General features: G+C 39.2%; 1 protein-coding gene across 7 annotated transcripts in view; it reads right to left on the reverse strand.

Annotated features, from left to right (window-relative positions):
• Positions 1-892: 892 nt before the first annotated feature.
• The window catches only part of UBR3 (ubiquitin protein ligase E3 component n-recognin 3), a 96,329-nt gene continuing 80,618 nt past the window's right edge, over positions 893-16,603 (reverse strand). For all 7 annotated transcript variants that reach the window (XM_087919967.1, XM_087919970.1, XM_087919969.1 and 4 more), the window contains 9 exons: positions 15,406-15,511; positions 13,143-13,243; positions 10,235-10,359; positions 5,776-5,883; positions 5,511-5,636; positions 5,257-5,433; positions 4,277-4,486; positions 3,721-3,860; positions 893-3,358 (listed from right to left, as the gene is read on the reverse strand). In XM_087919967.1, coding sequence (XP_087776093.1) covers positions 3,241-3,358; positions 3,721-3,860; positions 4,277-4,486; positions 5,257-5,433; positions 5,511-5,636; positions 5,776-5,883; positions 10,235-10,359; positions 13,143-13,243; positions 15,406-15,511 — 1,211 coding nt within the window. In that variant the 3' untranslated portion in view covers positions 893-3,240. The remainder of the gene's footprint in view (positions 3,359-3,720; positions 3,861-4,276; positions 4,487-5,256; positions 5,434-5,510; positions 5,637-5,775; positions 5,884-10,234; positions 10,360-13,142; positions 13,244-15,405; positions 15,512-16,603) is intronic.

Below are 16,603 nucleotides of genomic sequence, written 5' to 3' on the forward strand. Positions count from 1 at the left end.
CTATTGCCTAAAGAATTTCCCCCATTTCGTATGTTCATTGGATCAAAATTATTCCCCTCAAAAATCTTTGGGAAACTAAGGCGTAAATGTAAAAGGGACTTATTGTTCTGTTAAAAGTTAAGTCAAATTTATTTCTGGTCCAAACATTCCAGAATAAATTATCATTACTTAGTATTACTGAATATCCAATTTACATCACACTAGAAAACACCCTGAAAAATTCTAATATGATTAATACTGGGAATAGTACCCTGGTGGTGTCAGAGCGCTGCAGACCCGCCAAACAATGGGTAGGTTTGCCAGTTTGCGAGACACCATTAACATCCTAGCTTTTTTAGAGTGGTGTGAATATCTGCAAGGAAAAACTGAGGTTAGGTGAGGAATACTGGCCACAGATGGGCTGCACTGACATCTACACGTAATGTGTGCATATTATTTATTATATTGTGATGCCTGATACTGTACGTCAGCATTCATCAAGCTTTCTGGCTGGCGGACCAGCGGAGGAGGGGAGGGGAGGGTTACGCGGATGCACACCGCTTTCACCAATGCAGCTGTGCACATGCATGAACTCACCCACGCCCTGTTTCGAAGAGGCTGCAGCCAGGCACCAGGCTACAGACTGAGGGTTTGCGACCCCTGCTGTATATGACGTGGCATTTAAGTGTTTTCGCCATTTGTCTCATCTTACAATCTAAAATGAATGATTGTCCATGAGGTACAAATGGACACAACTCCTACTGATTACAATTCATAATTTGAAAATGGAAAACAAAAACGGAAATGCGGGCGAGACGATCTTAAAACTGATCAACCTGTGAATTGCGTCAATCATTCATGCCAAAAAAAAAAAAAGGAAAAGAGGAGAGAAAGAGGAGCCTTTACTCACAGATAATGACGGTAGACTTTTATTAACATATTTTACAATATTGATTATTGTAGTTTTAGTTTTACATGTCAATTCTGTTTCTACAGTAATGTACTGTACTTAGATTTCCATTCATACAAGTTATCTCACCAGACGCTGGAAGAATAATAGCAGCAGCAGCAGCAGAAGCAGCAGTACACACAGGCCGTTCTAGCTTGGACCTGTTACGCTCTCCAAGTAAGTTTAATAAAGCAGATTTTTAAGAAGTTACGGGAGGAATCCAACTTCTGTTTCAGCAGCATGCAGGCATATTTCAAGTAGGATTTCCAAACAAGTGTCTCATCTTTTGCCTTTAAACTGACCGGTGACTAATGCACTGGTATCAAAATGAACATTGTGAAATACCAAGGTTTCAAAGTTAAGGCGAATAATTTTACTTCACAGCCATATACACAATCAAAAACATTCCATTTTAAATAACACGTTTTAGTCATTTTCTGAAAACATTATCTCTTGTGAAGTTTCAAACTATACAGAGGAGAAGCCCTGTCATGGTGTTATGCCATGAGATGCCCAGGATATTTCGTCTTATCCTCATAAAATGGCTTGGTTCTCATTGGTGAACAATGCAAAAAGAAGAGAGAAGGACCAGGAGAACTTTGGATGTATTGACAAATCAAGTCATGTTTTAGACCAAAAAAAATTTTTTTTCCTCCAGTAATAATGGAACAATATACAGATTTGTAGAAATACTCCCAATATTTGCATTCATGTCTTTGTCTACACAATTTTTGATAAAATATATTGCCATGTACTGTATTTTTTTAAAAACCGAAAGGGCTTTGAAGATCCATACACAAATAATCCCACAGCCTGGCCCTTGTGCTTTTCTATAGCTGAAGAGAAAGCAGATTTCAATCAAATGCAAGGTTTTATAATGAGAACACATCTTTAAAAATAGTTTCCAGGTAAAGGCTTTTTTTTCCCCCCAGGAAAAAAAAAATTATGCATGTAAATGTCACAAAAGCCTGACAGCATTGTTTGAAATTGTCAACTCTGCAAGAAAGAAGAAAAGCGTTTTGGCAGCGAAATATCAGCACTGAAAAGTTCTGCCTGCCTGTGTGTTTCGTTTTTGGTAAGGATGCCCATTCTGGCTGATTTCAAATTCCTCAAAACCAAAAACGCTCTGATCCTAATTTCTACCACACAAAGGCCTGCTCACATCCTCCCAACCTGTGTCTAAATCAATTGGTGCAACCAGATACATACACTGACTCCTCTGTGTAAACTGGGAGTCAAAGGCTGGGAGGGTGAAATTGGGGGGCGGGGGGGTTTTGACTCTGCCAATCATAGCCTTGCTTTGAAGCCTTGACTTCTCCACTGCCTTCTAGATCAAAGCATCCTTCACTTGAGATGCAAAGGGGGAAGGGGGAGAGATAGGAACCATTTGAGCATGGCCATCTTGCAACTCAATTCCTTACGCCAAGCTGCTTGAAACTCAATTAAGTTTCCAAATAACAGTCCGCTGGCAAAATAGTCACAAAGCCTTCTCCTTCACCTATCAATCTGAAAAAGTCAGCTAAAGGAAATGAGGCGAAGGGCATGCTTGGCTAGGCCAAGTGTCTGACCATGGGGAATATTTGTTGCATGTACACAGGCAGTTGAATAGATGCCTTGGGATTTCTTTGTAATCAAATTAACTGAAACGTCAGACACAACATTGTGTACACGTTGTATTATATTCAGAGTGGTAAACTATGTATTTTAAAGCTATTTCACTAATCTCTGGAGTATATTTATGAAATTCCTGAGAATGAATAAGGTTTTCAGCAATGCCTGAAACTATTTCAATAGCTCTCTGGCAATAAGCGAAATATTTTCTAAAAATCTTTTAGACATTTCTATACAGTTTCACAAATTGAAAGTGTTACAACTCTTACATACTTACAAATGCATATTGAGCAAAATCTTAAAACACAAAGAAAAGAGAAAGAAAAAAAAAAGGAGCTGCATGTTTAGCAGGTGCCTACGGATATACAGTTCATCAGCACAATCACACTGCCCCAATGAGGGAAAAATAAAACACTCAATGGCCATTTGGTGGCATTCTTTTAAAGTACAATTTGTGCTTGTTTATTAGTGGATTAGAAAGCAACAACTATAAAATTAATTTAGATTCCGTATCAAATCAGGAGAACTAATTCTTTTGTGTTTTTAAATGACCAGCACCTAATTAATACAGGGCTTCCTTTCATGACCTGGCTTCATGCTTTCCCAGAGAAGAAAAAGACTGGGTTCCCGTTCCCTTAAAGCAAAAGCTAATCAAGGGGCAAATGTAATAAAGGGGATGTGACAGTACAACTGCTAGCAACCTATAAACCATTGTAATGTGGCCCCCATCGTTTATTGATGTGATCAAAAGTATGTGATACCCACTGCTGTTCCAGCATTTTGTATCTTTCCTTACATATATAGAGTGGTTTGCCACGCCTGTAATGAAAAGAAAAAAAATCAGAAAAATGGCAAGGCTGATGCAAGATAATTGGCTACTTTAAACACCACCCTCCAACTACGTCTGTCCGGGGCTCAATTTATCTTTCATTATCTTTTACTGGTGTCTTTGACTCAAGTTGGTTGGTTTATTTGCACAATTTCACTTCGGCCCACATCCCATTTTCCACCGGCCACCACAGAATCCCGCCCGTGTGCTACCCAGAAGATGTGATATTTACACACACAAATATCTCTTCATCTAGCAATAGACCCAAACCTGTTACAACAGAACTCTGTTTAAAAATAAAAGCTTCCCAATACAGGCACAAATGCCTATTATCCATATTTTAAAAAATTACCTCAGATCTCTGTCCTCTTCACCATGAGCATCCAGGTAAACAGAACCCCAAAGGCAAAACCGATGACCACGAATTATGATGATTACAGATGCGTTGATCAAAAGAAAGATACCTGTTCCAGCTCCACAATTTTGTGAGTGCTGAAATGTTATTACAGAGCAGAAAAAAAAAGAGATGACATTTTCGTGAGGAAATGAAGAGGAAAATATTTTGCTTTAAAGAATAAAACTGCATCATCTCAGAATAATCTTATCCTTGCCTCTTCTGTATCTGTAGAACAGCTCTTCTGACTTAAACTATGAACATATTATGAGCCAAAATCTGCCTTATTATCAAAGTTATAGATGATTTAGCATTAAAAGAGAAATTAATTCCAAAGAATTGTCTTTTAGACTTTTAGCAATTGGGAACCAGACTTACCAAAAAAAATATTTGTTTTTCATTCTTTCCAATAATTGCTTGATTGAACGAAGCAATTCATCTAATGCTAATTATTAAAAATATTTTCCTTTCTAAAATATTTTTTGGCAACAGAATAATTTTAAGAGTTTCTTACCAAGACACACTCACAGAAGCTCTGCCGTTTGCAGCATAATCCTTTCAAACACACAAAAGTACCACAAACTAAACAAACCGCAGGATCTTTGGGAACTTTGGAACAGTTGAAACAACTCTTTCTGTGATAGTACTGAAAAACAGTATTATAATTTTCAGGCAATTGCAGGAGGTGTGGCAAGTCCCAGGTAGCTTTTTGTATAAGTAAGACCTGAAAAAGAAGATTTTAAAAAAAGTTAAATAATATCTTTATGTGCTCTGAATATGTAATTGTTTCCTTGTGAAAGTAAGTTGGCATCTGTTTGACTTTGTCAAGATAAAACATTTTTAAGTATGTTTCTATAGATAAAGGAAGAAATCCCAGGCGGGAATGCCCATCTGGATAACCGGGTAATTTGAGGTCAAACACACTCTTCAGCTCAGTCCCTGCTTTGAGTTTTCAAAGACACCGATGGGGCTCTTCTCAGAACCATTACCTTCAGAGAAATTAAAATTCTCATTGCTTTGTCTTTTCTCTCAAACCAACTTAAATCTCTGTGTGGTTTGTAGATTTTGGTTTTTTAGGTTACTTTTCCCTCCCCAAAATACTTAATTTTTCTCTTTTGCTTTACACATCTATTGTGTGTAATCCTCAATGAAATAACCATACTTGAAAACAAGTTTAACACAGCAGCGCATTCAAAGCAAAAACTGACTTGTTTTTTAAAAAGGTCATTCAGTATACACGTAACTAGTATCACATTAACCCACTGGATACGTATTACATTACATCCTGGTATTTCCCATTGTGGCCTATGTAAAAGGAGAGTCCTGCCAATCTATGGTGGTAAAATATCAGGAGTCTAGTAGCACCTTTTCTGACTAACACATTTTATTAAAAGCCATGAACTTTCGTGAGTTTCGGTATCTGACAGCGTGACGCAGTCAGAAAAGATGCTACCCAGGCTTCTCCTGAGGAAATCTGAAAAATTGTTTACTTACCTTGACTTGGGTTAGATGCTTGTCAGCAAATGAGACCAATTCTGAACACCACTGCGATATAATGTCAAAGGCTGACACAGGCCAGTCAAGGCAAGAGGCACTAGGAAACTCTGGCGATTGAAAAGAAGATGGTAGCAAACCCAGGCAATTGGCAAGAACAGTAAATTCTTCATCTTCCTATTGAAGAAACAAAACAATCAAAAGGGAAATAACTAGATGAGATATATTCCAAAGGAAATAAAATTTAACAATACCTGGCAGCTGGGTAGCTCCCCTCCAAAGAGGTGATGCTGAAGAAGGCTGGTTATCCTGAGGAAAGGCAGGCAGAATTGCTGCAAATAAGTCTCTATGGAGTCTGGGCACCAAGCACTGGAGCTATCCTAAATTAAAAGAAACAAACAAAACAGGTGACTTTATTCTGACTTTTAGCTGTTGAACTGATAACCCCCACATGCAATTTCATAGCGAGAGGTAGTTGGCGCTAAAAAAGCTTGACCAAACGATATACATATACTATACCATATCTTCAGTTTCCTCTTGTTCCTGTTCATAAACCTTCCCTTTGAAAAGTTCACTGATCACATGGCTCAATAACACCTGACAAGACTTTTCTGCATTGATCACATTCTGTAATTAAGGAGAAAGTCACCATCAAATGAGGAAAAATAAACAAATCCAGTCATTCCCACAAAGGATTCTCAAACTGAGATCAACATTTCAATGCATTAATAAATAATCCCACCAAGAACGGTTCTAATATTCCCTTCAGTAGGGAATGCAAATCTTCTGCATATGTAGAAATGGGCCCTACAAGAGAATTCAAGTGTTTATACATCAAAGCAGCCATAATGCTCTGGACTGGATGATCAATTGGGCGGGAGGGAGGGCTGTACATCCTAATTTTCTACAGCAGGATGCCTTACGGATAAATCAACAGAGTCTTGTTTATTCAAATGTACAAACAAGAATAATGTACTTAAACAAAATTCAGACGTGGAATCTATTTTTATTTCATTGGGAAGCAACATTCTGATTGTAGGTCAGAACATTTGTGGGTGGTAAGAAGCATAATGACCTAGTAAATAGTGTCACGTTTAAGGGAACCCACCTTACATAGTATAGCACCAGCAGGCTTGGGATAAAACCAGACTTTCCCCCTGCTTGAGGCAGACTGGCAAAAATATATTCAAACCGTGTTACTGTTTGCCTGTGGCATGAATAATATAATCAAGGTTCATAACTTACTCTATAGCTTACTAACTTACTGAAAAGTATTACAGATAGCTCCAACTGACTAAAATAGGATGGATGGAGTGAAGGGAGCAGGGGCATATCAACAGATGGTTGAGCTTTTGAGATAGTGGAGCAGTCATCTGCATCCATGTGAAAACAGGAGGACAGAGACTTATTAATAAACAAGAAAAAAAGTTTGAACCCTCTATTCCAGGGGTGTCAAAATTCAATTTCATTGAGGGCTGCATCAGGGCCTTGGGGGGGGAGCAGGTGGGCATGGCCAATTCAGTGGGCACGGCCAGCTTGACGCCACTCACTGGGCATGGCCAACTGGGTGGGCGTGACCAGTTTGACACTATTCCCCAACCTGCTGGCATGTTTGCATTGAGTAGACCAGGGCGAAGCCACGCTGGCCTGATGTTTCCTCTTCACACTGGGTAGACCAGGCCAAAATCACACTGACCCAATATTTCCTTTTCACTTTGGGTAGACTGGGCTGAAGCGACGTGGGCTGGCCCCTTACATTTTCCAGGATGGCCCCATGGACTTGATCCGACCACATTGTGGGCTGGATCCGGCCCACAGGCCTTGAGTTTGACATCCCTGCTCTATTCCATCCACCATTAGGGTAGTATTTTTAAAAGGTTATGGCTCTCCAGCTCTGCTGGGTTGTGAATAAAATCTGATGGCAACATCTGATGTGGTAAGTCTGCAACATTTATTTGTCAATGTCTATGAATCCAAGCACGCAACAAAAAGTGATTGTATTCGCACAAGAATCCCAGAGGAGGAAATGGGTTGCCATACATTAACAAATCACTCCTACTTCATCTGAGTTTCAATATTCAGGAACATTCTATAGAGGGAGGTAAACACAATCTATCTTACTCAGAATTCCGCTCTTGAAGCATAGTTTGAAGTATTCAGACCGCCTTCACTTTTGTCAATTTTGTTATGCCGCAGCCTCATTCTAGAGCTATTGAAATTCATTTTTGTCATTAGTCTACACTCACTACCCCATAATGACAAAGTGAAAACAGAATTTTAGAAATGTCTGTCAATTTATTAAAAAGAAAAAAAGTGAAATATCACATTGGCATAAGTATTCAGACCTTTCATTCCGTATTTATTGCAGCACTTTTGGCAGCAATTACAGTCTCAAGTCTTTTGCGGTATGACATGACAAGCTTTGCACACCTGGACTGGGGAATTTCCTGCCATTCTTCCTTGCAAATCCTCTCAAGCTCAATCAGGTTGGATGGTGACTGTCGATGGACAGCCATTTTCAGGTCCCTCCAGAGATGTTCAATAGGGTTCAAGTCAGAGCTCTGGCTGGGGCACTCTAGTACATTCACAGAATTGCCCCTAATCCGCTCTTGAATACTTTCTGTGTGTGGTATATATAGTTAATGATGTTATGCTGCTATGGATAGAACCCATGTGGGAGCAATCGGGCATCTTGCATCAAAGTTGACTATTCAAAGTTGAACTTTTGTTAAAAATTCTAATTAGAATTTTAACATTCTAATGTTAAAAATTCCAATGGCCAGGATAAAAGAAGTAATGTAGCTGCTTTGATTTATTTCAAAGGGTTTCAATACTTATCACCTGCTTTTATTTCTGCCCAATCAGACAGACTGTTCAGTCATCAGCTAATCCCCCAAAGCATATTAGTCGTCATCCAGACAAAGTACTCAAAGTTAAAAAGGCTTTAAAGGGCTTTCTGGATATAAGGGTCTGTAAACATTGCTTTAGATTTTTTTAAAACAACGTAATAACAGTATAACAATTAAAAAGGTTTAAGTATTTTTTTGAAAACTATCATAAATAAGCTCTTAAAATATTTCAGAAGTGTTAATCTAGCTGTCCCTTGATTTGGGGTGGGTGGGGCAGGGGGACCCTACCCCAAACAACCCCCACCCCAAGCTTGTTTGTTGGGCAAACAAGTGGAGGCAGGGGCAGTCCGGGAGGTAGTGAAGGGCGGGGTGGGGTGGGGGGGTGGCTGTGTCCATGGGATCACAAAGAGTTGGACGTGACTTAGTGACAGAACAACAATATAAAAAAAATCAGATACACCATACTTTTCTACAGTAATCTATTTAATTCTAGGCAGCAGTTATTTTAAATACATGTACAGATAAATCAAATCTAGCCCCTTTATTTTCTACTAAGAACAACAGACTATTGATTGAACTAATTATGAGAAAGATTAAAAAGCTGGTCTGTTTTCAGTATATGGCAGCAGCACTCCAATTACATTTGAGAATTTACTCATTAACAGTGGGTAAAAAGCTCAAGGAATATGTGCTAAACTTTTATACCATGAGTCACTTAGTTGAGATGGGTAACTAAAGAAATTGATTGATGGACTGACTGATTAACTCATTAAATATTGACTCCTATAATGAATACATTTTAAAATAAAACTGGCAGTAATGCTGTGATGCTGTATTAACAGTTGTGCAGTGAAGTGTTATATGCCATACGTCACAGGATCTGATTTATTGCTTCTGAACACCACTGTTTCTCAGCACTGCCACAGAAGGGCAGCCTTCTATTTTCCTATCTCAGATAGCAAAGTCCATCTTTCTGATTGCATTTCTTCTCTTCTGTATGAACAAAAAAAGGGCAGTATAGTGTTTACAGGTCTATGTTTCAGCACAGACATGGATCGTGGGGCGCAAATTGCAAGACATTTGAGATGGGATCAGGGGTGGGATTCAAATAATCCTATCGCTGGTTTGCCAAAAATATGAGTGTGCGTGCATGTGCGCACAGCTTTTGCGCATGCGCGGTGAGGCTCAACTGAACAGGCATTCGGGGCCGCCTACTCCCCTCTATCTCTGCTCTCCATCTCTGCTCTCCACTGCTGCTCTTGCTGGGAGGGCAGACTGCAATTTAGCAGCTGTGAACCCCCGCTTAGGGTCCTCTAAGTCCCATCCAGAAAGCATGTGGGCCTGCAGCACAGAGAAGCAGCAGCCATGTTGATTGCGGTTTCTCAGCGCTTTCCAGATGGGACTTGGAGGAACCAAAGCGGCTGCTCACAGCTGCTAAACTGCAGTCTGCCCTCCCAGCAAGAGCAGCAGCTGCCGACCCAGAGAGCACATTGGAGCGTCTCTGCGAGCAAAGCCTCGTCAACAAGGGACGGAAGAAGCGGTGGCAAGATCTCTGCTGCAGTGCTTTCCAGATGGATCTTTTTAAAGGTAAGAAGAACCGTCCAGGACCCAAACTGCTTTGGCCCTCCTGTGCCCACGCCGCTGCCCCCCACAGCCTTCAGCCTAGTGCGGCAGGCCGCAGGCCGAATACATTGCTTTGGCTTGCGGAGCCGTAGTTTGAGGCCGGAGGAGGCAGCATGCGGGAGGAGGCCCAGGGCAAAGCCGGAGCTGGGGAATGGCACCTTCTCCAACCCAGCCAAGGTGAATGGCTGAGCTAAAAACAAAGAAATTTAGGGCAAGAAAGGACAGGGTCAGGGCCAGCCAGAGGCGGTATTTGCCGGTTCTCCAAACCACACAAAATTTTCCTGACCGGTACACCTGAACTGGTCCGAACTGGCTGAATACCATCTCTGGATGGGATCCTGCTTTTCATTTACCCCAAATACTCCAAGACTAATCAAGACAGGCTTAAAGTGTAAGAGCTGCAGAGTCCTACTGCTACATTCCAACAAAAACATTTGACTGGTGCTTAACTAAGAGACAACTACCTCCTTAGCAACCTTCTTCAGATTTTTATGAAATAAACCAACCTTTTCCAGAGCTCCTGAATTCATCCAAGTCATCTTGTCCTCTGGGCTGAATTTCATAGAAAGTGCAACTAGAGCTTGTATGTACAACAATGTGAAAAGCACTTTTATGATACAGACAAAGTGTTCTGTAACAATAGAAAAATATCATTAGACATTCTCAGGCCTCACATTTTTATATATTAAAATATGGTCCCTAATTCATAGAGTCTATAAATCTGCAAGTATTTTTCCCAGATGAGCAATCAAACATCAAGACAATTATACTGCTGAGACAACCATTCTAATTTTAAGCTTGCTGGGTTGAATCAATGTTTTATTACTGTTAGTTCATGTTATAAATTTTAGTATGTTATCTCACTATACTGTACTACTCTTCTTTATTTATTCTGCAAGTCATGTGACTAAACTGCATAAGACAATTGTTCTTGGATTGTATGAATAATTTTAACAAATCTCAACACTTTTTTCAAAACCATGTTAAAAATAAGATATCACTGCCTTTTAAATAAACTAATCTAAAATATTAATTATCTGATTATAATAATGAGATCTTTCCCCTAACAACCAAGAGCGGTAGACTAGACTGAGAGTTCTCATAACAGGCAGCACAATGAATAAACTGCATAATTAAGAGTTATTTCAATGATCAAGGATCTACCAAAAGCGGGTAGTTTTTTGTTCTCTATCCCTCAGAAACACCTAAGCTTAGTAATGTGCAGAAACAGGGGTCCCCAACCACCGGGCCGCAGACCGGTACCGGTCCGTGGAAAATTTCCTACCAGGCCACCAGTTTGCTGGGCGCCACCATCTTGTTTGACGAGAAAGTGCTTCCGGGTGAGCTTTTCCAGTTGGAAAGCGGCGTTTGGGTCCTGAAGGAATCCTCGCGCCTTAGTTTCATCGAAGGGGGGGGGGCTTCAAACGAAACTAAGGCGCAAGGATTCTTTCAGCACCCAAGGCAAGGCGAGCCGAATGACCGTCCCGAAGTGAAGCTCATCGACAAAGGTACAAAGGAGGAGTTGAAGGTGGCGGGGAGAAGCGGGGGATGGATGGATGGCCGGTCGCTCGGCTCGCCTTGCCTTGTCATGTGTGCTGATGCCGGTACTGGGCCGCGGATCATTTTGTGATGCCGGTACTGGGCCGTGGCACAAAAAAGGTTGGGGGCCACTGTGCAGAAAGATATAATTACAGATATAACAATTCCATAAGCCAAATCATCTTTCAGAATTTGTCTTCTAGATATTCACAGAACCCACAGATTGTTTGGAATGTTTCTATATCATTTTTTAAATTTAAATATTTCCTGAAATACTGCAGCCAGAACTGAAAGGGTGCTTGCTAATATGAATGCAGCACACTTTACAGTTATCACTATAGCATTCTATGCTAAGTTTCTCATAATTTAAATTAAATAGGATTGGCCTTTCTTCTGCAAATAGTTCATGGTATAATGCTGGATTTGTGCTAAATAAGCTTGCTTTAAGAACAAGTATCTGTGCTTGCAATTTGCTGAACTCTAGCTCTGATATCGTTAATCCATGGCCATATTGGTCAAAACAAATGGAGTTCTAGTTAGGCATCATCAGAAGGAGCAGATGTTTTCCATCCATATATTGAATACTGTATCCCAGAGTTCTCCCTACCAAGAAGTAAAACTTAATAACAAGCTTCCACGCTACCTTAACTTTTTATTTCTCAATTTGCCCAATTTGAGGTTTTCTTCCCATCATGTAACTATCTTTACCTCATTGACCTGTTCAGTTCCCAGACAACTGAACACATGATTCCACCATATTAGAAGCTAATAAATATCAGAAGATTCATCGCCATGAACAGATCTAAATAAGAGCTAGATTAAGTAGGATGCTACTCACACTTGAGTGTGAGCCTATATATACACATATATGCTAAATGTATGAGTGTATCACTCTCTCTGCATGTGTCTATGTGTGTGTAAACAGAGACACACCAAAGCTACAGTATTTGCGAGCAGGTGTACTTATGAATGGAACTGGATGGATGGAAGGAGAAGGGAGAAATCCTTTTGTTTCTGCCATAATCCTAAACCAGATTCCTCTCAGGTGTAACCTTTCATAACCCTTACTTTAACTAACTGCCTCCCTAAGGCTTTATTTTTTATCTTTAGACAAGTCTGATCTTCATTTATTCATAGAGAAAAAGAATTCTTGCACAGCTGATTATGCCTTTAAAGGAACTCAGCTGAGGTATAAAATAAATCATAAGAGTGAAGCCAACAGCATGTCAACTGACTATAAAAAGTGAAATGTTTCTTTATACTGTAAAAAATAACAGAATGTATCCTGTAATATAGATGTGCAAAAGGAATTAGGTTAGCCTTTTCAAATCATGAAATTAAAAGCTTTCAAAATATGCAGTAATAAATAATTCCTGCTTCCAAGATATCTTCAAACTCCAATAAAATGCTTGAATATATATTCATACCACAACCATTACAAACACTGTATTATAGCAGTTACCACTGTCCTCTGTGCCAAAAATGCTAGTTTGCATAATAAAAATATTCATCCTCTCCACTCTCCAGTAATCACAATTCATTGCGAAATATTCAATACTTTTATTCAGCAAACAAGTGAAGGAAGGTCAAAGGGGAAAAACCTTTCCATGCTCCTGCAACTCAAGGAATTTAAAGACATTTTTTGGCCTCATGGTCTCCCTCCATTGTTATTTGATAAAGCAGAGAAGACAAGTCTTCCAGATATGGCTGCCAAAGTTGCAACAAAAATTCTGCCTGCTGCCAACCTCTAGAGATAAGGTAAAATCATTCCTAAAGCATACCAAGCAAAAAAGATTGGCTGCAATTCTCAAAAATTGCAAGAGAGAGATAAGTTACTGCCCTCTGTCTATTATTTATGTAACTTTTGTAATGTACCTTTGCGCAGTGGCTGAGGCATGGTTAAGATCTGGATGAGCAAAAGAGATGGGACATCCTTATAAAGCACTGGAACCTCTGGCTGATCGTCACTGCACATGCTAACAAAAATACATGCCGTTAAAATCCACATTAATTTTCTCCAAATTTCAATACATTTCTCGATCCATTGCTTTTTGATTCTAAGTATCAAATATAACAACATTAGTTAAAAGTAAAATTGGAAATATTTCGATTGAGATGGAATTTATTTCACCTTGATTATCTAATCATATTTGTTACATGTGAAGAAACCAAATTAAGTTTGAATGCAGTGGGAAAGTGTTATTTAAGAACTTTGTGTGATAAAACAAGAAAAGATAGACTCAAAAGAATGAATTGGCAATAGATGAATGCAGATTCTGAACAAAAGTACAATATAAGTACTTTTGAAAATGGGACAAATGGAAAAACCAACATGTGAAGCAAATTGAAGCAAAAACCAACACATGAAGCAAATTGTACAAGCAAAGCTTTGCTTAGCCTATAAAATGGCTTTCCTGCTGATTCACCAAACTTGCTGTAAAAAACATTCAATAAAAATTCATGGTTATATGAAACTCCGATTGGCATTCTAACTTCCTGAACTTAAAAATAACCCTTGTGAATAGCCATGTAAATGTGAACACAGGGATTGATAAGCACATTTAAAATGACTATTATAGTACTGCAAATAAAACTAACCCAATTTATATTTTTGCTTGTATTCTCAATAATTTGCAACATTCATTTCTCTTTCAGGTATATTTTAACAGGCTACTCAACTTTCTTAAATTAAACAGAACTTGATCGTCACAAAAACAAATGATGCATTTAGTTCCTTCACTAGAAATGAAAGTAAAATTCTAGAAAATGCCAGTTTAGATATGCTCTTTAGTTTACGACAAGCATCAGAGTAAATTAAGCCTTAAATCGACACTGTCATATATTAAAAGCGTAAGCAATTTCTTCATTGTGATATGGAAGCTGTCCTTTAAAAGTCTGTTTGCAGTATAGAATATCTACTCTACTAATCCCTTCAATGGCTGTGGGACAAGTTGATAAATATAGCTTTGCAATACACCCATAGAATCAGTTAGTGAGGGACAAGCTCTAATGTTTTTCAAGGAAAAAGACCTCAATTATTACATATTGAGCAAAAAAAATACCAAGTTGGTTTAAGAGCTTGTAGATTCCAAATTCAGAGAAATTGACAACATTTCTGGGAATCATGGCTGAACAAAAAAGGCAGGTTTCCTTATTGCTGACTCAGATTTCCAAATGCAACCTATATAAATAAACTATGGCTACACTGAGCTAATAAGAAACAGTTTGATTTAGTGGTGAAGGCACCAGGCTAGAAGCCAGGAATCTGCGAGTTCTAGTCCTGCATTAGGCATGAAAGCTGGCTGGGTAACTTTGGGCTAGTCACTCTTGATGTCAGCCCAAGTCCTTGGAGATTGAGTAAAAAAAAATGGGACGCTGGTATGGTGCAATTCAAGGGCCATGCCACATGCTAAATAAGGGCATCCTCATTTAATGGGCTTAAGTCTCACATGTTTCCCAGAGATATTCTTTGTCATACAGGCTAAAGTTCAAGGATTTATTGAGAAGAATGCTCATCTACTCGGGGAAAAAAAGGAAAAGGTTAGGGGAGGATGGTAGGGACATCATGGGGTGGGGGAAGCAACTGCCCAATTTTCTCGTAAATACGCATTATGTGACTAGACACAACTACCATAGTGGACATTATGTGACTATGCAAGAGAGCAGCTATTTGTCTGAAGAACTAGAACATGTTCTCCAAACTCCAAGGATTTTCTGTGTTTTTGCTAACTCAGGATTTTTATTTAATAAAACAATGAGCTTTCAAACAAGCCATAGTCACTCTTGAAATAAAGCTCATCCTGCATTTGGCCAATGCTTTTCTAGGGGTGTACATAACATGCTTCAATTAATCAAGGAACACAAACAATATTGCTAACTAGGTAGGTCTGATATTGTCTGATATAAGGGTTTTATGCAGTCTGGAAGGCTTTTTTTAGGGATTATACTACTGTTTTATGCATCCTGCATCCAAGAAAATGCAAAACTAATTTTCGCAATTATGGTATGTTGAGGGGATTTTGGACACCAGTTCAGAAACTGCATGCAATGCTTGAGGTTGTGGTTGTTATCTTAAACAGGATTATGTAACTTTCCTTGATTAAAACAAGGTGAATATTAAAAATGTCTGTGTACTTACTCCAATTCTTCACCCTCTATCAACCGTGTCAGTTTCTTCCATGGATTGTAAGCAGAATCAATGCTGTAGAGTCTCATGTGCATAGCCAACACATGAAACAGCTGATCTGTAGAAAGAGAAATGAAGGGTTTTTTTAGATGAAATTTCTCCATTTTATATCCCTTTGAAAAGGTTTGTTTAGCATTTTTTAATGTTTGCTTCCTTAAGCCCCGAGTTTGCTGGAACAAGACTTGAAAAATTAATTCCAATCCTAGATAAAATAATGAAATACTACTGCCATGATTGAATTTCTCTGGTGCTACAGGTGAACACTTCAGGGGTTCTATTTACAAGATCAGTTACAAGATACAATGGCCCGATGCTGGGCTGCAGCCTGTTCAGAACCAGGGTACAGAAGTGGTGTGCAAGTACGCGCAAAGCTGAATTTGTGAACGCGGTGTGCACATACATGTGAAACCGTCTCCTCTCCCTCCCCCTGCTGCCACTGCCACTTCCGCCAATCTGCTGAGCTGGAAAGGCTGGAGATTGCTCGTACAAGATATTCTCCGTTTCATGGAGTGCTTCCATTTCTCAATCTTTCCCATTCCTAGCAAGAATTCCTTAGAACTCAGTCTTGGGTATCTCTTCATTTTCTTTATGTAATCTACCTCGAGGCTCTCTGATTTTATATATCAAATTCTGCTACTACGTTTTTGCTAAATGACTTTGAGATTCAGAATGGGACAACTCGCTGCAGGAAAACTCAAAACTACAATTTAATTATTTAAAATAATTTCATTTGTCCTTCCCATAGGATCTTTTCTTTAATGATTCTATTTCACTGTTTCTTCAATATTAGTGTAACTCTTATCCCACAAAGAGTAGTCCTATGGCCACTTGTCCTAGACCTTTGAGATTTGCCTGTCACTGCCTTGGATGACACGACACTGCATTGCTCTCCAACTGCCCAGGCAGGATTTGAGACGGAATGTGCTATATCACCTTTAACTGAACACTGAATAAGACTAAGAAATTATTGTACTTTAGTTTGTTCATCTCATCATTCCTCTAAATGTACCTTATGTTGGATTTCAAGGTTGCCAGTTACAGATTCCCCCCATTTGTAAGAAACATAACAATCCAAATTGAAAAATATCCTTGCTACCTCCATGGGAAAAAAGCTTTAAGCATTAGAACCTCACTACTGGGTTAGGCAAAG

This window comes from Pseudonaja textilis, chromosome 1 (assembly GCF_049901715.1).
Source record: "Pseudonaja textilis isolate UNSWEBS1 chromosome 1, rPseTex1.2, whole genome shotgun sequence".
Taxonomy (NCBI): domain Eukaryota; kingdom Metazoa; phylum Chordata; class Lepidosauria; order Squamata; family Elapidae; genus Pseudonaja; species Pseudonaja textilis.